Genomic DNA, 23,323 nt, shown 5'->3' with positions numbered 1-23,323 from the left:
GTAAATTAGGATGGGCAGCAAGCTTAACTCTGAATTTCCATGCTTCAGTACATTGGAGATGGTCTTGCTCCTTACCCTTCCATTCCCAGAGATGTTCCCAGCCCTGATGGAGTTTAAACAAAACTGTAAAGGCAGATTTTCAGAAGCAGCCAGTTCTACTTGCAATTTTAAGAATTGCTCTATGCTAGAACAAGGCCCATTGGTTCCACAATGAAAAGGTTGCTTCCGCTACACTTGTAAAGATGTGGCAAGATTATATGCTCTTATGCGCATCTGTGGCACTATAGCCCTGACTTTAGCAAAGCATTAAACCTTGGATGAGATCCACGAAGAGACTTGGGTGTTGCAACTTTTAGGTGCCTAGAAAAGCACAAGAACAGCACTGCAATCCAAAAAGCTGAGTTAGGCACCTAGGCTCCCTATACTGGGGTGGGCAAACTTTTTGGGCCGAGGACCACATCTGGGAGGGGAAATTGTATGCAGGGCAGGGGTTGGGGTACAGAAGAGGGTGTAGGAGGGGGTGCAGTGTGCAGGAAGGGGCTTAGGGCAAGGGATTGGGGCAGAGGAGGGGTGCAGGGTGTATAAGGGGGCTGGGTGCAGGAGGGGTGCAAGGTGCAGGCAGGAGGCTTGGGGCAGGAGAGGTTCGAGCTCCGGCACCGCTTACCTAAAGCGGCTCCGGGGTGGCAGCAGCGTGCACCTGGGCCAGGGCAGGCTCCCTGCATGCCTGCCCTGGCCCCGCGCTGCTCCAGGAAGTGCTGCAGCCCCTGGGGGAGGGCTCTGCGTGTGCTGCCCTGGCTGTGCCTCCAGGTACCTCCCCCGAAGCTCTCATTGGCCAGGGTTCCCCATTCCCAGCCAATGGGAGCTGTGGGGGCAGTGCCTGGAGGCAAGGGCAATGCACGTGGAGCCCTCTGCCCCCCTGCCTGAGGGCTGTTTCTGAGAGTGGCGCGGGGCCTGTGGCGCCACGGGGGGCAATCCCACAGGCCGGATCCAAAGCCCTGAGGGGCCGGATCCGGCCCGCAGGCCGTAGTTTGCCCACCCCTGCCCTATCCAATGTGGTAGAGATAGGAGTCTTAGAACATGATCCACAACAGCTAGCATGCTAGGCAGGGAGCTGCCTAAGCTAGCCAATGGGGAAATGTGGCGGAGGGGTGTGTTAGGCATCTATCTCAAGAGAGGCAGGGCTTATCTCGGCTTAGTGATCCATGAACAGGAACCAGCCACCTGGAGGGCATTTCTTGTGGGAATGAGTTAGGTGCTTGCCTGGCTGCGCACAGAACAGTAAATTTGGAGCAGGGAGGAGGTGGTGCAGCTGCCACTGTCCATAGTATAACTTTTAGCCCAGTGGTTAGGGCACCCATCTGGGATGTGGGAGACCCAGGTTCAGTCCAGCCTCTCCCCCAGAGAGGGGGAAGAGGACTTGAACAGGGGTCTCCCACCTCTCAGGACTGTGCTCTAACCACTAATCTGTGGGATATTCTGCTGTGAGGATACCTCAGTCTCTCTCCTGTTGAAGGGATTCCAGTGTGTAGAAATAGTTGCTGGGCAAGAGGGTGTGGCAGTGACTCTGCAATCCAGTGGTTGGGGCAGCTGCCTGGGATGTGGGAGACCCTGGGTCCAGGCCCCCTACTCAGTCACTTTCATTATTTATCCATTATTGAAGAGCTTCAACGGGAGAGATGTGGGAGCCCCACATCAGAATATCCCATAGCTCAGTGGTTAGAGTGCTTTGACCCTTTTGGGGTTACCCAAGGGGTTCAGGATGAAGTGCTACCTCCTACTTACTGAAGAGGAGCCTTGTCTGCGCCCTCGGGGGCGGGAACTTGCTCAACACTACCAGCTGCTGGCAACACCAGTGCCCCACTCTGGGCTCTGCAGGGCCTGCTCTTTCCCTCTGCAAGCTAGCAACTTGCATGCCCCAGCACTTAGCTCCCTCAGTGAGTCCTTTGGGGCCTAGCCGAGAGACTCTATGGCAATAGTTAACCACCAGTGTTCTGCTTTGGCTCCAGGCACAGATCCCTCTAACCTGTCTGTACATCCCACTCGAGTGCCCAGTCCCTCAACTTCTGGACCCTTGCAATGAACACAGATCGGCTGCCTCTGTGGAAGCCCCTGGTTCACTAGCGTCACCTCAGTTCAATGCTGTCCTTAGCACACAGCACTTAGTTGTGCCACAGGACCCTCTGTTGTATTTCTTATGACACCTGATCTTAAACCAAACTTTGCACCCTCGATAATCTGTATGTTATTCCCTGATAACCAGAAACTTCTAAACTTAAACTCTGTGCTGTTCACTTTTTTTAACATCATCTTAATAAAATTTTTAGAACTAAATAGAAGTTTATCTGAGAAAGCTTAAGATAAAGATTCAAATAAGCAAGTGTAAGGACTGGAAACATATGATTACAGATTAGAGTGCATTTTATGTTTGTCTTGAGCCTATACTTCTTAACAGGTCCCTTCCTTTCCAGTCTAATAAGGTATTTCTTACCCAGTGTCAATCCATACAGCACTGCTCCAGTCGAGAGAGCTGGATTCCATCTTTCACGTGTAGGGTGACCAGACATCCTGATATTAGGTTTTTTTGTGTGTCTTTTATAAGCAACTATATTCCCTCCCCACACCGAGCATCCCAATTTTTCACACTTGCTATCTGGTCACCCTGTTCATGAGATGCTCACGTTGGCAGAATGTTGTCTTTGTAATGGAGAAAGAAGGGTACAAGATGGTATCTATTTATGCAGTTCCAGACTCTCCTATTTAACAAAACACCCTGGTTATTACCTTCAGTTCATCCCGATGGTTCCCTCCTTCAAGGCCTTTACAAAGCACAAAGGAGCCCAAGAGGGAGGCCCACGCCCGCACCTTGTCTAGACGGTAAACCCTTGGCTGGGCTGGATGGAAAGATGTCAATTGTTCTCACTCTTGACTGAGTTAGCTCTGAGAACCACCCTGCCCCAGGTGACTAGTTTCACCTCCATCAGCTCTGGAACATACTATTCTACATAACTCTTAAAATATCTTCTGTCCGTACATCCTGTAATACCATGACAACTTGTGTTAATAGCTTTTGGCAGAGATCACATGTAGCTTCCCTCTCACTTTGGTGAAATATTGCGAAGATGGTGGTCACAGGGGAAACACGCCAGTCTAGGCAAGTCCGTGAGCAGACCTACCAGATTGGGCCCCGCACATGAGTTAGGCTGGTGAATACCTGTATTCTCCTGGGTTGGTTTGTGAGTTGCTCTGTGGTTTAGGCAGGAGATCGACATCTGGATGCCTAGAGTGTGCAGCTGGGCACATGCTCAGAGGCAGAAACATAGGTTCCTGAGGGATTTTTACTGCAAAACTTTAGGTGCTGAGCAAGTTCAGCAGGAGTTTTGTGGATCCAAAACTTGGGTTTAGGTGCCTACGTCTGTGGCTTGGGCACCTAAGTGCCTTTGTGGATCTTGGGCTATGCATATGCTTAAGTAGGGTGACCAGATGTCTGGTTTTGGACAGGGACATTTGGTTGAAAAGGAATCCTGACCGCTCCAGTCAGCAGTGCTGACTGGGCTGTTGAATGTCTGGTTTGTGGCACCGCAGTGGGGCTGGCAGGCTCCCTGCTAGTGCTGTGTGGCTCCTGAGTCCAGAAGCAGTTGGCATGTCCAGCTCCTAGCCTTAGGGGCTGCCGGTGGGGAGGTCTGCATGCTGCCCTGCCTGTGGGTGCAGCTCCCATTGGCTGGGTCAGGGCAGGGGAGCAACTGGTGTCGCGAGCGCTAAGCAGGCAGCTGTTGTGCCCCCCACATCCTCATGTACTTGTAGCCTTCTGCCTCACCCCGTATCCCCATCTGCCCCATATACCCCACCGTGCTCTTGTCCTTGGCCTCTTTCCCTCCCCATCTTTTCCCCTTCAGCCTACCCTCACCCAGCCAGGAAGGGAGGCTTTAGGCAGCCCCTGGAAAGTGTATGAAAAAAGTGTCTGTGTTGGCAAGTGTGTGCACGCATGCACTGTATGCTTGTAAGAGACTGTGTGCCTTTGTATAGGGAGGTGTGTGTATTGCTGCATGTGTGTATACCTGTGAATAAAATTTGTAGCTTAACTCTTTGACTTTTATTCCTTTTGCTGGCTTGCACACAAAAATTGATTACATGAAATGTGTGTATTCATTTCATAACAAGTTTTTAAAAGAAGGGAACTGAGAGCTGTGGGGGGCCATGCCTGCGGATGGTCAACATAAACAAAATGTCTCGTGGCCCACCAGCAGATTACCCTGATGGGCCATGTGCCAAAAGTTGCTGACCCCTGTTCTACAGATTTATTTTTATAGGTATCTGGACAGGTATGCATTTCTGCAGTTGTGCTGTATGGATTTGTATTTGGGCTTTGGGAGTGGGCCTTTAATGGACCCCTTGCAGCTGTGATAATGTGTGGTCCTAATTCCATACACAAAAATACAATAACTTTAGTGAACAAAAAACATGGAGCTGGTTAAGAAAAATGGGAAGAGGGGAGGAAAAGAATGGAAAAACTTTGTGAAATTTCATTTTTTTTAAATTACCCTTTTTGACTATTTTGTTGCCAGCTCTAGCATCCTGTAACAAATAAAACCTGAACTTAGCACAATACATCTGTCAAAGCAATAAACATGCCTGTTTGGGCCTTGCAGTGAAAATGAGCACGTGGGGGGGGCGGGGAGGAGAAGAGCAGGGGATGGAGTGGGGGTGGGGGCAGGGCATTGGGGAAAGGGTGTTCGGTTTTCTGGAATTAGAAAGTTGGCAACCCTATGCTTCAGTGACTTGATTTGGGACCTACATAAATAGGGCATGTAGCAAGATTAATGGCCTACCTCAGGTATCTTGTCACAGTATTAGACAATACTTTTTTAAATTTTGTCCATCTTTGCTGTGGTATTTAAGCATATGGCATACATGTAAATGTATAGGCACAAGACATGCATCAAACTTTCCACAAGAGTACAAACTGTCCCTATACCAACTTTAAATTAACAGCACAAATGCTCATAAATGGAAAACTCTAAACCCCCACAAATAAGACTAAATTACCTATTCCTGACTGGATACTAAATTGTATGATAGCCAAAGACATTTTGGACTGTAATTGAATGTCTTCTGATTGTCAGCTCTTTCATGGATATTTTACTGCCATTTTATTAATGGGAAAATGGCAATAACTTTAACAGTGTTGCTAACCCCGTAGCTCTTAGTCCATCCTGTGCTTCGCTGCACATTGGGCTACCCACATTTGCCATCCTTGATTAGCAACTGCCCTTCTCTCCAAATCTTCCCATTTCATGTTGAGGTACTAGAAGTCCAAAAATCATGACCTGAAGAAGAGCTCTGTGTAAACTCAAAAGCTCTCACCAACAGAAGTTGGTGAGAAAATATCTTCTGTTGGAACCACCTTGTCTCTCAAAAATCATGAATCAGGCTTAAAAATCATAACTTTTAGATAAATTGGGGTCTTTTTTGCCTTTGCCTTTTGATCATTGAGGTTCACGTCTTCAGTCTTCATAACCGTGAGGGCTACAAATGTCTTAAAATGAATGCTGAGACTGTTGCTTAATGACGTGATGCAGGAGCTGGGGCTTTGAGAACAGTGCCAGCAGGGCCAGCTCCAGGGTTTTTGCCGCCCCAAGCGGGGGGGGGGGGGAAAGGGGGAGCCGCGATTGGCCGCACTTTGGCGGCAGCACCACTGTGCTGCTTTCTACTTCGGCAGATCCTTCCCTCCGAGAGGGACCGAGGGACACGCCACTGAATTGCTGCAGAAGAGCCGGACGTGCTGCCCCTTCCCCTTGGCCGCCCCAAGCACCTGCTTGCTGCGCTGGTGCCTGGAGCCGGCCCTGAGTGCCAGAAGCTGCTAGACTTGTAATAAAATCATGGGCATTGGAAAAACTGCTTAAACAAAACAGATACTTGGATCTGGGCCTAGCCAGAAAGGGTTAAGTCAGTTTAAGGTAGTGCACTAATGCCAATGAATTAATAGCAAACACTTTATATAAAAAAAAAGCCAATCATGTTTATATTTTGTAGTGTATAAACACAATGTGTTGAGGCAAATATATTCCAGGCAATGCTGCTGCAAAGCACCCTGATATGCCAGCTAACTATACAGAAATGTAGAGTTAAGCAGAGATTGAAAATTGCATGACTAATTTACAATGGCAGAACTGGGTTCTGCATAAAGTTATGCATTTCTTAACCTTTGAATTTCCTGACTTGGGCATTAAATGTTAAGGCTATTCTGTCTTTGTGTCTGTCTTATTAAAGTTTCTGTTCAGAAGAAAGTAATAAAATGAACCATTCAGAAGAGATCTTTAGGGAGGTTAAAAAGTGCTACTCTAGCACTAGTTTGATTAGTGCTGTTCCTGTCTTTTCCTTTCCTGTTTGGTATCCTGTTCTGCACAGAAATGTTTCTGTGCTACAATTTTTCTGATGCAATTGCTCATGAATCTCCACAGTTCCTTCCTGTAATAAGAACTAGGCATTTTGACTAGCTGGAATAGTTTTGTATTCAGGCAGTGCCAGCGCTTTCTGAGCATGTACTCTGTACTAAAACTGTTCTAAACTGGTTCCTGGATTGCTTGCAAATGCATATTCTCCAGTAAGCAAGATATATTTATTTGAATTCACTTTTTGGAGTGTTTGGAATGCTACTTCTGAAGATTAATGGTGGCTTCCCTTTTTTGTGAGGCATTAATAATCAAGTGTTTTTAAGTAACATGAGCTGCTGCAACGATGTATAGGTAAGTTATCACTTAATTTCTCCATAACACTAATTTCTATGTAAAGTGCTAAAATAGTGATACATTAGAAAACATCTTGGCTGTTGTAGTCACCTTTCTGGAACTGGCTGAAAATGTTTATGAAATTTCAACAAAAAAATGGATAACCTTTATTTTCTTACCAGGTCTGGCCATCACTTTAATATGCTTTAGTTCCAAAATTACTTGTAGACACTTACGATGGTCTAAACACAAAATATCTGGCTGACATTTTAGCACATTTCTTCTAAACACGCAATTCTAAGCTTTTCAGAGCAGCCTGTTCCTTAGGCATTGGGACAGCAATTAAATAAAAGGGTAGATATGTCGTCTTTGCAGCAAATTACTGCACCAACTCTAGTCCTAGTAGCTGCCCCTCTTGTGGGGCCTGGGAGGGCACTCTAGTGTGAATCCTTTTTAAAAGAAATAAAATTGTACCAAATAGTGTCTCTTACCTGCATTTCAGGTAAGAAATTGCAGAGACATAGTATAAATAAACATAAAACAGATCTATTCATGTAGTGAGTCTCTTTCCCCCCTCCACTTGTGGGGATCAGTGAAAGGGGGGGGGGAAGTGTTGGTCAAGATAAGGCAGCCTGAATAAGAAGAGCCCTCTGCTTTCCACTCTGCCTAACTCCTGTTTGGGGCCTTTTGGAACAACTCTGGGATTAGCAGGGGAGTGGACCAAAGTGTGGGCTGGCATTACAGGGCAGCATATCCTCTTCTTAGGGGAGGGCTGTGAAGGAAATATACCAGGATAAAATAAGTTGAATTTACCAAAAACAAACTCCCCAAATTCTTTTGTAGTCAACGGAGTTATGATTTACAAGGCTTAGTCCCTGACATGTACTGATATACAAGAACTTATTCTGCTAACTTTAAGTGGTTTCATGGCTGATGGACGTTTGGAATTTTTACTACAATAACGTATCCATTACCATTGTACTGGGTCAGCATTATTTGTATCTTGTATACGCAGGTGGTTCCTTCAGTATTGCAGATGCCTTTTTCTTTGCCAGTGGAAATATCTTTCTTCACTGTTCTCCCCACAGTGATTCTCTTGGGGTGGGATCCCCAAAGGGACTTAGGTTTCATGACACTCAGTATTGCAATACTTAAGTTTTAGGCACCTAGAAAATCACAGGAACAACATTGGGATCCACAAAGCTTGAGTTAGCCACCTAAGCTCCTGTACACAGCACTGCAGGGGGAGAGGCACCTGAGAATGCAATCCACAAAGCCAGCATGCTGGATGGGGAGCCACCTAAGCTATCCAGTGGGAGATGAGGCAGGTCAACTCATGCAAATGTATCAGGAGAGACACTGTTACTAAGTAAAATTAAGCCTCTTGATCTTGCAATAGAACTCTCAAATGTCAGAATTCCCCCAGCCATGGCGTTTGAGAGCTCTATCCCAAGATCATGAGTGAGGCTTAATTTTACTTAGTAATTGCTGTTCGCCCAGGTGGCAGGCTGACAGCTAGAGCCCTAAGAGCAGCAGAGGTGAGCCTGGGAGGGCTGTACTCTGGCCTGGAGGCTATTGGGGGAGGAGGGGGGGCTGAAGTGAGGAGGGTGAGGGTTGATGGGGTGGAGGGGCTGTGCTGATGGTGGATTCTGAGCAGATGGGGTGAGTGCTGGGATGGTGCAGTGAGTGCAGTGGGGGAAAATGGGGCTGGGGGACTCCACTGGCAGGGGCTGAATTGGGGGGGGAGGGTTGGGTGAGGACAGAACTGATGGACTGGGAGACCAGATTAACTGGTGCGCAGGGGAGGGGCATATGTGGGGGTGAGAGCTCCTGCAGCAGGGGCCAAAATCACCTTATCCAGTACATGTCGGAGAGTGGGTACCACTAATTGTCACATGCACACACCCTGGGGATGGGCTGAGGGAGTTAAAAAATCAAGAGACTGACCTAAAAAAAACCATATAATCTTTTTTAAAATCTCATGATTTTGGGAGGGTCTGACTCATGACTTTTGATCTCTTGTTGGCAATACTGTGACAGGTTGTGTCCTAAATCCTGCCCCTCTCAGAGATAGGGGCCTCCCTGCAACTCAGATTTACCCTGGGTTTGTGAATCACAAGCAGAGAGATGTAGGTGTTCAGATGCCTAAGTTGTGTGCAGGCAGGTGTGTTCAGAGACCATGTAGTGGATCAAGCACCTCGGGTGAATTCATGTAAAACAGCTGGGCTGGGACAGGGTGGGAAGGGAAGGAGGAATCAGCCCTCCCTTTTAACCTGTAGTCCAGGGGTTGGGGTACTCACCAGGATCTGGAAGACCATAGTTCAAGTCCCAGCCTCTTAGGGGGAGAAGGGATTGGAACAGGGATCGGCCACCTCTCAGGTGAGTGGGCCCTGCATGCAAACAGTCAAACACCTATTTTCCCTAGTTCATTATTTCCCCTTGGGCTTATGTAGGAGATAGGCATCCAGGTGCCTAGCAGCAGGAACCTAGATGCCTAGTGAACTTCTACTGTAAAAATTTAGGCACTAATTGAATTTAGGTGCCTGGGGATTGCAGTGGCACCTGACAACTGGACTTAAGTGCCTAATTATGTTCATGGATTGTACCCTAGAATTCTGTCATCCTTGAGTAACTCCATACACCCTTGAGACATAGCATCATGGTCACCATTTTCTGCTGACATAGGGAAAACTTCTTAGCTCTGCTCCTCTGAGGGTACTTTCCAATGAACATATTAACATGTACCTCTGCAGGTTGAGTAGATTGCTTCTGTAATACTTCTGGGCTGAGGATCTAACCTATCTCATGCACTTAAAATAAAAAGCAACACAAATGGTACATAAGGGCCAGCCTTAAACTGACAGAAACTTGGAAATTCAGGGTTAAGGCTTTGCCTACCTGAGAGAGTCAAACTGGTTTAACATCAGTTCTTAAATTGGTTTAGTTATGTTAAACCAGTAAGTTTCTCCTGCAGACTGTTGAGTCATTGCATGTGACTTGTAGAGGTATGTAGGCTTGTCCTATTAATATGTAGGCACAGCTGAATGAGTTTGGATGGAGTAGTTTCCGGCACTCTTTAGTTGGAGCTGCTTTTACAGTAGTTGACTTAATATTACAGAGATGTGGGGTCAAATTACACAATAGTAACAGTGCAAGATTCCTCAGAGATCAGAACAGAAGCAGTAGACCTCACTTCTAGGGTTCAGAAGTTAGCTTGGTCTGCACAGCCCTTCAGTACTTGTTCTCTGATACTTGTATGCTAGGGAATAGATTTAAAGCAGCTCACTTGAAATACTGGTAAGTGATTGAGAGCCATCTAGCAGCACTGTCTCTAGTGACCTTCCCTGAGACTCTGTATCATCAAACTTCTAGATTAAAATAAAATTGAAGTATTCAGTGGGGAGGAGGGAGACTATTTTAGTCTCTTAATGCATGTTTTATAGGGTCCTTCACTATTTTTCTACTCTGAAATTTTCAGATGGAACAACTCTGCCTCTGTCTTAGCCACATGTGCTAAACTGTTACTTTAGCCTAGTAAAGTGCCTTTGCTAGAAGTGATGCTCAGTGAAGAGGCAAGACCTCACCAAATGCTGATGCCAGCCCCTCTCATTTTGTCTGTATTGCTGTGAGCAGCACTCAAGCAGGTGTAGTGCTAATATCCTTGTTTTGGGGAAAAAGTGTCTGTAAGCTGCTGGCTTGTCCCAGCACACAAGACCAACTGCCACACTTTGTCCCCCCCCCCCCCCTTTTTTTTAAGGTAGTCTTTTTTTAAATCCTCAGCCCTCCCTGGCCTACAGATCCCAGGGGATTTTCCCTTTACCTTCCTTTTACCTTCCTGCTTCAGGACTTATGGCAGGATTCTTTTGTGCTCCGAGCACCACTTTTCAGGGCTGCCTCTCCACCCAGAGCCTCTCCCAGGAAATTTCCTGCTTCTGGAGCATTGCCCCTTCCTTGCTGAGGCTTGCACACGCTCTAACCCAGTGGTTCTCAAACTTTTGTATTGGTGACCCCTTTCACACAGCAAGCCTGAGTGTGACCCCCTCCTAAATAACACTTTAAAAAAATATATTTTACACTATTATAAATGCTAGAGGCAAAGCAGGGCTTTGGGGGTGGAGGCTGACAGCTCATGACCCCCCCCATGTAATAACCTCATAACCCCCTGAGGGGTCATGACCCCCAGTTTGAGAACCCCTGCTCTGGCCCCTGGTGGTGTCCTAGCTTCTTACTCGACCTGAGAAGAGCACCCCTTCTAGCACACGGGAGCTGAACGTGCTTTATTTCAAGGGGGCAGCCATCCTAAGACCTAGTCTGATTTGTTATTTTTTGGCAGCTTTCAAAAGACGGGGGAGGGCAGCATAAAGATTGATGATGGCTGCGTTGAGGATAATGAACCAGAGACTTGCTCCCGGTAAGTTAAAGTTGTTCTAATCTTTGCTGCGCAAAATAAACTGTCTAGTGCAGTTTCCCAAGCCAAAATTGAGAAGGAAGCATGGCTTGCTGAAATGTTGAAAAGGAGCTCAGTAGGTCATTGCTTAGTAAGAAAACCTAATGTCATAGGTTCAGAAGACTTTGCTATATATTTGCTTTCAATCTTATTAGTTTTTATAAAGCATGTAACTTGTCTGGCTCAGAGTCCACCTTATAGAGAAATATCATGAGTATTCCTTCTGGCAAACTAATTGGTGTGAAATACATAAAGTACAAATACCTACTGACAAACCATGTCTGAGATTTACAAAATTATCAGTGACTCTAGAGTTTCAGAAGTGTGCATTGCAAACATAAAATACTCTGATCTGGACAGATTCTGCATTCAGTCTTGGAGAATGTACAGTGGAAAGAACAAAGCAAAGCTTATTCAGCTAGTAGTTTTGTCCAATGTGGAAATTCTGAAAAGTCTATTTTAATTATGACATAAATGGATCCCAAATTAATTTAAACTCCTTGATCTCTTTAGTGGCTTTTTGTAGCAGAAGTATGCATTGAAAGTCTGATGCTTTCTGTGTAACTCAGTTCATAAAACCAAAGTAATGCAATGGAGAATCAGGACCTTACAGGTTTAATGAGTTATGGGGGGCAGGAAAACTAAAATTTGCTTACTAATTTTTCCACTCTTTAGTCAAAGATTAAGTTACTTGTTCATATATTCAAATGATACATTTGTTTGGAGATGAACAAGTCGAGCTGAATGCCATGTTATCTTCGTGCAGTGGCACTAAAGGTAGAAGACCCTTCTTTTAAACTGAGGTTTGGCTAGATTCAGATATCAGTTGCTGTCACTTCATCTCAACATGTACATGGGATGGCCTTAGTAGCATCTTCAGCTCAATTTACGATCTGTAATAACTTTACAATCTGCAATTAAAGGCTCCTCTCAAAAATTCTGTAGAAACTCTGAATCTCAATCACGAACGTGTATATACATCTTTCAAAACCTAGCTTGAAAGGAAAGCAGGGCCGGCTCCAGCATTTCTGCCGCCCCAAGCAAAAAAAAAAGCCGTGATTGGCGGCGGCAGTTCAGCAGCAGGTCCTTTGCTCCTAGAGGAAGTGAGGGACCTGCCGCCCCCGAATTGCCGCAGGTGCCGCCCCTCTCCCTTGGCCGCCCCAAGCACCTGCTTGTTAAGCTGGTGCCTGGAGCCGGCCCTGAAGGAAAGCATATAGAACATTAAAGAAAAATAGAAGGGGGTAACGTTGCATTCCTGAGTGTGTGAACACACTTAGGTTTTATGGTCCAAGAGGTGTCCTCCTCTTTGACATCTTTACTTGTCACCAGTTGATAGAAAGATATTACATAAAAACGAGGAGTTAGGTGGCACCTTAAAGACAGATTTATTTGAGCATAAGCTTTCGTGGGTAAAAAACCCACTTTTTCAGATGCAAAGATTACATGTTTATCTAGGAGTCTATCATATATTTACAGATATTCATACCCATTCTTCAAGTAGCTCTTAAAATTCAGCAAAGGTGCAGGCAAGTTTGCAATAACAAATCTTAATGTGACTCTTAATACTGAAGTCTACCACTGCATCTGATAGTCACTGACTTTTGATTCTGTTCCTCTTTTAACAGTACTGTTAAAAAAAAGATTTCTCCATTTGTGATGTCATTTGGATTCAGGTATGTGTGGATAAATACATAACCTGTATGCAGCCATGGATATTGAAAGGCAATATAAATAAAGTAGAACATATTTAACTAAACTTTCTTGTCAGTTTGCTACAGAATAGTAACTTCCAAACTATCTCTTTTTTTATTTTTATTTATTTATTTTGTTCCTCTGAGGGGCAGTTAGGGGCAGGGGATCCTGGGAGGGGACAGTCAGGGGACAAGGAGCAGGGGGGTTGGATGGGTTGGGAGTTCTGAGGGGGGGCAGTCGGGATGGGAAGTGGGAGGGGGCAGATAAGGGGCAGGGGCCAGCCTGTTTGGGGAGGCACAGCCTTCCTACCCGGCCCTCCATACAGTTTTGCAACCCCGATATGGCCCTTGGGCCAAAAAGTTGGCCCACCCCTGGTGCAGAGGCTCCCAATTAATCACCTGGTCTAGAGGTGGTCCTTGGAGAGCTAGCTGGTCACATGGTAGTGGCTCTGCTTGTTTCTAGCAGCTAAACTGTATTGATCTAACAAAAATATACTATGTTACAGCAACTGCTGTAGTTACTACAAGGACACTACTCAGCCTGATTGGGAGAGAAGGTGGTGCATGCTATGACAGTTTGAGCAGTCTTTAAACATGTATTCTATAAAGCTGGCATGTTGACATGAATATGAAGCAGCTTCGAGGTTGTTGGACACAGAACTTGTGGTTCTCTTGGCTCTTAGCCTAACACCACTGGCTAGAGTTGTCCCACAGGTTATCCTTGCATCCTGGCATGGGTTAAATTGCCACAGAGTGGCTGGCCATGCTCTCTTGGCAGCTATAGTGTGAATGAAGGCTTGTGCAGCTTTCAGAGGGTGCTGCATTCTCAACAGGCATAGTGAATATGTATCCCTCTTTATTTTAAGAGGGAAAAGTCGTTATTAAAACAAATCTGGGAAACATGAGTTCAGAACAGGCATAAAATAAGGGAATACTAGACTTATTTGCAAAAGTGGCTTTCATTTTTAAAATTGTGAGCAACTGTATGACTTTGTGCACATCAAGCAATGAGGAGTGTAATACTTTTGTACTTTCCCTCTTTCTTGAGAGCTGACTTTTCTTTTTTGGTGTTGTAGAATATTTGGTGTTGTACTCATCTTTGTGGACATTACTCTTGTGATTGTGGACCTAGCTATTCGTGACAAGGAAAAGAGCATAAGAGAGACCCTGGAAGGCGTTTCCTTGGCAATAGCGCTCTTCTTTCTCGTGGATGTTCTCCTGCGAGTGTTTGTTGAGGGGTAAGATTAATGCCCATGGGCCTGAAAGTTCAGCAAGACATCTTTGTATAGGGATACTTTAAAAATGTGCACTGACGTCTAAAGAATCTGCACAGTGGATATGTGAGGTCTGACTCTGAATTCACTTACACAGGAGTAACTGCACTGATTGTTACCCCAGACTCACTAGTGTGAGACCAGAATCAGTCCTGTGAGGTTCCCAGTGCTGGTCCCTGACACTGGCAATTCATTCATTATCTGCAATGACTAGCACTCTTAATTGGTTTGTACAGGTAACTGGGAAGCACTGTTCATGAATACTCTTAGCATGACTTTAAGCTCTCTGGGGCTGGGACTGTCTTTGTTCTGTTTGAACAGTTAGTAGCACAATGGAGCATAACCCAATGACTAGGGCTTCTAGGTGCTACTGCAGTAAAATAATAAATTCAGTCTGTGTAGAGAGCAAAATGCTGTAGTACCAGAGTTCTTAAATAGGCCCATTAATTCTAAAGGCATTACTCTGGTGCTACTCTGCATGAGGATAACAGAAGATAGTCCTAAATGGACAGAAATAATACAAATACAAACTGCCCTGGCTGTCCAGAAGAGATTTAAAGCATTGCAATTGTACCACTGGGTATACTGCTGCAGCATGGTATGTGGGCTGGCTAGTTTTGGTAGGCTTCATAGGAAGAGTGTTTAAGTTGAGATTTGAACGAAGAGGGGAGGAGGGAATTCTTTTCAATCTTCCTTTTAAACTGGTCTGTGACTTGGTGTTAAGTGGAGTCAGGTTTGTAAAGGATTGATAAAAATCTGTTTTACTCCTAATGGAGTAACAAACAGGCTATTGAGGACCAATTCATCCATGAGCAATGCTTTGTAGCAATATGGAATATACACTCCTCATAGTACTTTTAGATATCTTCCCCCTCCCCCCCCCCCCCAATTTTGTCTCTGCTTCCCTTCTTTTGTATTTCAGCTTCCGCAATTATTTCAAGTCCAAACTGAACACTTTAGATGCGGTGATTGTCGTGGGCACCCTGTTAATTAATATGGTGTATTCTTTCTCTGACTTCAGTGGTGCAGACAAGATCCCAAGGTAAGAAGTGTGTGATTTAATGGCTTAGAAAAGAGATAATTACATTTCTCTATAAATCCTTCTAAAACTTGCTAGTGTCTAGCGCTTCTGCTTTTTGAAGGGAGTATAGGGGAAGAACCCTGAACACCTGAATGTTTTTGTTTACAAAATGTTATACCCAAATTATCTGATCTCTTCCCTGGCTCTTTTGCAGTGTTGAAAAATTTGCTGTGGACCCTGTAAGGCTTTCTTTGCTGGGAGTCAGAGTGCTTTGGAGATCACAGGTGTTGCATAATGCCAGAGAGAGCATTTTTAACATACACTACACTACACTACACTACACTACACTACACTACACTACACTACACTACACTACACTACACTACACTTACAGTGGCATGTGGAGTACATACACACACGCTAGCTGGGCATGCAGTGTATAGCAGTGTAGACTGAGGCACAGCTTAGGTGAGTAGAGTGCCCTAAATACCTGGACCCTCAGGATATATACTTTACATAACCAAGCAGTGCCTTCCAGGTCTACACTGCAATTTTTTTTAAAGGCTCTGGTGGTGATGAGGCAGTGGAGCCTTTCACTGATGCTGGAGCCTTTCAGCATGGCATGTGGCTACACATATAGCAGTGTGTCAAGTACAGGCACTAGAAGTGTAGACATAGCCTTACTCAGCAAAATTTGTCTTAAAAGTAAACTGCAGAAATCAGAACTAGTGTTATAAACTGGAAACCTTACTTACATTTACAACTGATTGGAGGAAGGATTAACTCTTGCTTCTTTTGACTTTAGTTTTTAAAGTGTCATTAGAATAATGTGTGTGATGTGATATACTTGGCAGATTTGAAAACTTCAGCATCAAAAAACAGAGTACTTCCAGCTACAGCTGGCAGGGGATTTTTGTTGAGAAGTTGTCAAACTAACAATTTGTGGAAATCAAATTTGTGGGAAAGGGTCAGTTTCAATGAACCGTTTGTTGGGAAGGTTTCTTGGGTTCAGTGGGAAAGGGGAAGAAAATGATTCTCACTCTCCTGCTAGAACTGTTCTACTTTCTATACAGTAAATACTCATTGGGCCAGAGAAATTGACTTGGTAGTTAGGGGATTTGCCTCTGATATGGGAAATGCAGATTCAAGTCTTGTTCACCTCAGGCAGCGCAGGGACTTGAACATGGGTCCCACATGTCTCAGATGAGTGCCCTAACCATTGGGCTGTTGACTATAATGGCTGTAAAGGGGTCTCTTTGCAAAAATTTCAAAAGCACTCAGTCGTGTCCCAATGTGGTTGAACAAGAAAAATTCTGAAATTTCAAAAACTTTCACAGGATATGTAAACTGTTTACCTTCTAACTCATCTTAAATTTCCTTTAAGGAAATTGAATGCCTACTTCCTGTTAATTTTTTAGAAATGGTGTCCAGATCCCTTGGATGGCTATGAAAATCTCAACCTATGGTCTCCAAACAAGTCCTCATGGTTACAGATCTAGCTGCAGTGTTTCCCCTCTATATGGGGGTGTCTCTGAGAGCAACCTCACAAGTGACAAGCTTGGGCCTTCACCTCTCAAGGTGAATCCTGCAGTTCTCCCACTCTTGAGCTTGCTCTAGACTTAAAACATATACAAGCATAGCTACATTGGTCAGGGGAAAAAACCCACCCCACCAATGTAGCTATTCCAACAAAAAACCCCAGTGTAGATGCAGCTCTGCTGACCAAATACTTCTGTTGGCATAGCTAATATCCTTGTTTGGGGAGATGTTCCTGCAGTGGCAGAAAAACCATTGGTGTATGCTGCATCTACACTAGTGGGCTATGCTGGCATAGCCCATGTCAACACACTACAGAGCCTATGTAAAGTTCTTTTCCCTGCCCACTGTGGGCTATACTGGTATAGCTGCACCAACATGAGCTTGGTGCTATAGACAACCTAAGACCAGGACCTTGGGTTATAGACCCCTATGTACTAACAGTGATTACTTCAGCAGGCCCAACATAGGTTCATTATCTGCAGTTCTGACCTTCGGGAGCTGTGACCAGTGGTATATACAGAGTGACCATGCAGCCTTTTCTAAAACAAGGTATTGTTTTAACAGTAGGAACACCGCATAGTGTAAGAATAAGGATTTTAAAACAATAAAACCATCTGTAGCTGTCTCCCTAGAGCTTCCTATTTCTCTTCTCTCCCTTCCCCCCCCTCCCAAATTCCCCATGTTAGCCAGGTAGGCCCATCTTTGGGGGAGGGATAGCTCAGTGGTTTGAGCATTGGCCTGCTAAACCCAGGATTGAGAGTTCAATCCTTGAGGGGGCCATTTAGAGATATGGGGCAAAAATCTGTTGGATGATTTAATTGGGGATTGGTCCTGCTTTGAGCAGGAAGTTGGACTAGATCTCCTGAGGGCCCTTCCAACCCTGATACTCTATGATCTTCAGGCTCTTTGCAGAACCTTTCTGTCAACCTGTTTCTCCCAGCAGCCCTTAACTGACCCTCCCACTTCCAGAAAGACTCTTTACCTGTTTAGTGCTGGTCTATACTTAAAACTTACACTACATATAGTTATGTCAGTTAGCTATAGCTGTATTGGTCCCAGGATCTGAGCAAGACAAAGTGGGTGAGGTAATATCTTTTATTGGACCACCTTCTGGTGGTAAGCTTTTGAGCCACAGAGCTCACAAACAGAAGATGGTCCAATAAAAGATATTACCTCAACTACCTTGTCTCTCTGACATAGCTATCAGTTAAGAGTATGGGTTTTTTTAAATGAACATAACTATGCCACTATAAGCCCTAGTGTAGATGTAGCTTATGTTGGCGTAGAAGACCTCTTGCTGGCATAGAAGACCTTAAGCTATTCCAGCAAAAGCCGTTCTATGCTGATATCAACTGCCTCTACACTAGAGGGTTTGCTGACATAGCTATCCCAGCAAAACTTTTTTCCTATAGACAAGGTCTCGTGCTGTCCTGATTTTTAGGCTCCCAGCACCTTTTGACTCTACTCCATATAGTCAAATAGTGCACATCCCTTACTGTAGTTGGACAATCATAAATTAATAGAGCAGTCTCATGTCCTTCACACAACTGTGTACTTTGATTGTACCCTAGGTAATCTTATCACTTGTAGGACAGGGCATTTCCTGGGATGGCATTTAGGGTATGTCTACACAGCAATTGGGAGGTGTGATTGCAGCGTGTGTCGGCACACCTGAGTTAGCCTTGACTGAACTAGCTCACTAAAAATGGCAGTGTAGTACAGGCAGTGGCCTGGGCTAAGGGCCTGACTACAATCCTGCCTGGGACCCCAGGTACATAACCAGGCAGCTAGCCTATTTACTGTGGCTAAGTTGCTGTTTTTTAGCAAGCTAGCTCAATGAAGGCTAGCTTTGGGTACAGCTACATGGGCTGTCATGATTGCAGAGTAAGCATACTTTAAGGGAAGCCTTCTAAACAGTAACATGCTTTCCTAAAACCACTTGCATCAGGAGAAAATTGTCTTACTACTTCAAAACTTCCTTCTGAGAATATCCATTATCCTCTTTCCCTCAAATGGATGAGTGATTATATTTGGGATTCTAGAACTGCTCCATTTTCCTGAACTTCTTGCATAAAACACTACACATCCATGGAGTAAGGAGCCAAAGGTGCACACTTGATCTTGATGTCTTCTCAATACCAAGAGCCGTTAACATACCCAAATGAGTACAGTGACCTTGTATACCATGGATATAAACTGGGAAACAGGAAGATCTGGAGTGTTATGGCTTGCCTAATATTGTGGAGATCTTACTATTGCTACAGGGATAGGTAGGGTGAGACTATACTTGCTGGCATCATCACTATGCACAGCAGTGAAGCAATGAAAACTATCTCCGTAGGTGAATTCCTGGCTGGCTTCATTGTGAGGCCAGTCAGAAAACTTGCATTTAAATAGTTTGCCATCAGAAAAATGCAGTTTTGTTGTAACGTGATTTTGCAACATTTTGTAGTTTGACACAATTTCACTGGACGGGGGCACAGAAAAGCATTTTGACTATTTAAATATCCTGTTTTGACACTTTCTGGAATAGAAAATTCCAACTTTTTTTGTTAGAATTTAAAAAAAAAAAAAAACCTAAATGGAAGGTTGAAATCAAAATAAAATACCTTGAAGTTATCAAATCAAAATGTGTTGACCCAAAAAAAGCAGTGTTGGCTTTTATCCTCATTTGGAACAAAACAAAATTTCAGTCTTTCTGGCAAAATATAATTTACATCTTCTGTCCAGCTCTATTCCATTGAAAAGCTAACCTCTTCCTCTCTTTGCTAGAATGGTTATCGTCCTTCGAGCTTTGAGAATTATCATTCTGATAAGAATATTTCGCCTGGCCTCGCAAAAGAAACAACTAGAAAAGGTGACCAGGAGGATGGTAAGTTAGCTTCATAGCAGTTTGTCTGAATGTGCTATTATAGTTTTCAAACTCTCCTTATATTCTTAAAGCAGTAACTGACTTCAGCAGTGAAGGGTAGTAATAAGAATTTTCACTTTGTTCCCATCTCCTTCTGCTTCCCTCCCTCCCATTTGTTTCTGTCTTAGTTTATTCTGCACTCTGGTTTCCCTCCCCCATGCCTAATGCTGCACAGTTCTCATTCTAAAACAGTCAGAACTGCAGGCCAGAAGACTAGTAACAGGATTCTGCCTCTTCCACTAAGGCAATCTGTTCTAGTGATTGATAGGAACAGGTATTGAGTTAGGGCATTGGGTAGTTGAGAACCATTTCTGCACTCGGCAGTGTTTCTACTCTCCAATATAGGGTCACGTCTTCTAAAACGCCATTGTCCCACTACAGTGGTGTGATGGCACTGCTGTGATGCCATGACTACCTGATGCAAGTAGCCAATTCTGTCCTTCCATTTTCTGGCTCGACTCTATTTTATATTGAGCAAACTTGCATGGCAGGGCAGAGAAAAGAAAATCTGCTGTATCCCATGAATCTATAAATGAATGGCTACAATTAAAATCCGAGGCAAAAGCTTTTATTGTAATGCATCTTCTGCAGGTATAAACAGAATAGAAATTGCCTTCAAGTTTTAGCTTCCTGGTAGCATCTGATATTAAAACTCCATTTCATCATGTTTAGACATACCAAATAGCTTTGAATAAAAAGTAAACTATTCCTTCTCTTCTCCCCTCCCCCAGACTCTTAATGTAGGGTCAATTTGAAATGCACACAGAAGTTGGGGCTTTAGGGGACAAAATCAATACTCCACTGGCATCCTGCCTGTCAAATGTAGACTAATTGAGAAATTTCCAAGATATTTATATGGCTAGAGTTTACCCGAGGCATCAAAACTCGTTAATAGAAAAAAAATTTTGCAAGACCTTATAAGGGGGGCGGGTGTGTGTGTGTGTGTGTGTGTGTGTGTGTGTGTGTGTGTGTGAGTGAGATCTGTCCCTTACTTCACTTAAAATGTTAAAGTGCAGTTGAGCTGTATTGCATCCCACTAGGAGTTCAAAGGATTCCCTGGCATCCTTTCATAAGATAAGTGTAACCCTTGTGATCTGACTAGTGTTTCTCCCTCTAAGGCCTCACTTGCACATGGGAGTAGCCCTGATTTAGCAATTGGTGAAGATGCAACAAAGCTGATCTTCTCCCCCACTGCTCCCACCCACCCCCTCCTAGTGGAGAATTGTATCATGGGTTAAATGCTACTCTTTAACAATTCAGCAATATGATGCAGCATACAACTGTGATCCGTGTAGACAAGTCTCATTGTGCATTGTCCGCTAACTAGAATAAGGCCTTGATAAGGTCAGCTCCAGTACAGCTATTGCTGGCTACTGATTACTGTATTGAAATAATTCCTGAGCACACAGCCTGACTAAAATGCAGTTTCATTTCTAAATTTGTGAGACTGCTGCTGCTGAGTTACCTGGTGTGAGCCACTTGCTAGTCTTAAGCTTGATCTACACTTGTACTAGTGTAGTTACATTGGTCAGGGGGCTGGGGACACACCCTAGTGACATCGATATGCTGACAAAACCCCCGACGTAGACGCAACTATGCCAACAGAAGTGTTTTTGGTGGTATAGCTAATGGCCTTCAGGGAGGTGGTGTTCCTACACCAGCAGAAAAACTCCTTCTGTTGATGTATGCTGCCTCTACACTAGGGAGTTAGGCTGGCTACGTTGACATAAGCTCTACAGCAGTGTTTCTCAAACTATTGTACTGGTGACCCCTTTCACATAGCAAGCTTCTGAATGCAACCCCCTCCCCCCGGCCCAAATATATATAAACAAGTGTTGTTAATTTATAACACCATTATAAATGCTGGAGGCAAAGCGGGGTTTGGGGTGGAGGCTGACAGCTCGTGACCCCCCATGTAATAACCTCATGACCCCTTGAGTGGTCCCAACCCCCAGTTTGAGAACCCCTGCTCTATAGTGCGTATATAGCCTAACTATGTACACTTCCACCTGGAGTGGATAGGGGAAGATTGAGGCTCTGCCACTCACGCTTAGTTACAAGGAGAAACAGTAACCATCTGGACTACTTCAGTACTCCCCCTTCTAGACACTCACTAATCTTTATGGTTCCCTTGACTCTCCTTTCTAACTCATTCATTCGTCTTTTTGACTGACAGGTCTCTGAAAACAAAAGGCGCTATACAAAAGATGGCTTTGACCTGGACCTTACTTATGTTACTGGTTTGTACTTTGTACTGTAATTTTAGAGAACTGTTGGTTACTCCAAAGTTAGAGCTGGCTGAAATTTTTCAGCTGAGGCTTTTCACTAAAAATGCATATTCAGGCCAACACAGTTCATAAGTTTGTCTGTTGGCAAATTGTTTCGGTTGAAGGAAAGAAAATGAAAATTTCAGTTCTTAGATGCACAAGGGGTTTGGGTGCTCTTTTTACAAAAAGACTGAAGAGGTTGTTGTGGTGCCCCCCTTACACCTCTTATATAACTAGGGTGCTCTCCTGGGATGTGGGAGACCTGCTGTGGAGCAAGGACTTGAACCTGGGTCACCCACATCCCAGGAGAGTGCCCTGACCACAAGCCATAGTCACCACCCTGCCCCCACTACCACAGTTTGTGTGAATCTATCCCCTAATTTGTTAATTTTGTTTTTAAAATGCCCAAACCGACCATTTTGTTTCAGCTCAAACAATTTTTTCCAATTTCTTTGATTTTGCTGAAATGTCCTCACTTGGTTGACTTGAACCAAAATTAAAAAAAACTTTTTTTTTTTTTGAATGGCCAGAAAACAAAATTAAATAACTTATTTGCAGGCCTCCTATAAGTGCCAGCTTTCTGGGGGCGGGGGATAGGTACAAAACTAATCTATTGTCTTAAGCAGGTCTTGCTGTTTAGAGAATGCGGATTGAGAATTAGGATTTCCTCTAGGTGGAATATCCATTATTGCAGGGCTGTTAATTTGATAAATATCATATAAAGTACAGACAGTACACGGGCAGAAAATGTACATTTGTCATTAAAAATTCAAATGTAAAATCTGAGCTACTGCTGGTGATACAGTATGACTACTTGTTTGTGGGGTGGCCTGTAACTAATTGTTCATAACATTAATGGTGCTTCCACTCTCAAAGCTACACTTTTTTTTGATAGCTTTTTGTCTTTTTAATAGTGCATAGTAGTTCTTTCAGATTCATCCTCCGCTGCCAATTTCCAATTCTTGTGGACTTAACATATAAATGTTTCCTCCATAGATCGTATTATTGCAATGTCATTTCCATCATCCGGGAAGCAGTCTTTCTATAGGAATCCTATAAAGGTAAGATCTCCTAAAATCCCTCATGCATGTGACTTCAAAACTTAACAGCACTGAATTTCTGTGTTCCACTTCCAATCCTTTTTTGCTAGGTTGAATATGGATCAGATTGGGAATGATTAAACTAGCCTCTGATGGCCTTCAGGAAACCAACTTGCAATCAGAGGCCAGTACTTAGTGGGCTTATGTCTAGATCACACAAGCATAAAAATTAAGGGTGCAGTCTGTCCATCCTGTCCTTGGGGTTGTCCTCTAGCTACATGATTTGTTGCATAAGTGTCCTGAGGTTACCCTCATTTTCATTTAGGGTGACCAGATCACACAGGTGAAATATCGGGACGCGGGGGGGGGGGGGGGGGGGGCAAAAAAAAACGGCCGCTGGAGCTCCCC

At 44.2% G+C, this 23,323-nt stretch overlaps 1 protein-coding gene across 2 annotated transcripts in view; it reads left to right on the top strand.

Annotated features, from left to right (window-relative positions):
* Positions 1–23,323, top strand: part of LOC113406853 (phosphatidylinositol 3,4,5-trisphosphate 3-phosphatase TPTE2-like) — a 35,131-nt gene that overhangs the window by 752 nt on the left and 11,056 nt on the right. Inside the window, exons 1-8 of one of the 2 annotated variants that reach the window (XM_026653643.1) lie at positions 6,528–6,743; positions 11,059–11,136; positions 12,798–12,845; positions 13,940–14,101; positions 15,060–15,179; positions 19,470–19,569; positions 21,785–21,848; positions 22,872–22,936. In XM_026653643.1, the coding sequence (XP_026509428.1) occupies positions 6,736–6,743; positions 11,059–11,136; positions 12,798–12,845; positions 13,940–14,101; positions 15,060–15,179; positions 19,470–19,569; positions 21,785–21,848; positions 22,872–22,936 (645 nt within the window). In that variant the 5' untranslated portion in view covers positions 6,528–6,735. Of the gene's footprint in view, positions 1–6,527; positions 6,744–11,058; positions 11,137–12,797; positions 12,846–13,939; positions 14,102–15,059; positions 15,180–19,469; positions 19,570–21,784; positions 21,849–22,871; positions 22,937–23,323 lie in introns of those variants that run through there. The other variant, XM_026653642.2, reaches the window with a different exon arrangement.

This window comes from Terrapene carolina, unplaced genomic scaffold (assembly GCF_002925995.2).
Source record: "Terrapene carolina triunguis isolate 2854851 unplaced genomic scaffold, T_m_triunguis-2.0 Scaffold142, whole genome shotgun sequence".
Classification (NCBI taxonomy): domain Eukaryota; kingdom Metazoa; phylum Chordata; order Testudines; family Emydidae; genus Terrapene; species Terrapene triunguis.
Note: the sequence above shows the minus strand (reverse complement) of the source record. Positions and strands in the feature narration are given on the sequence as shown.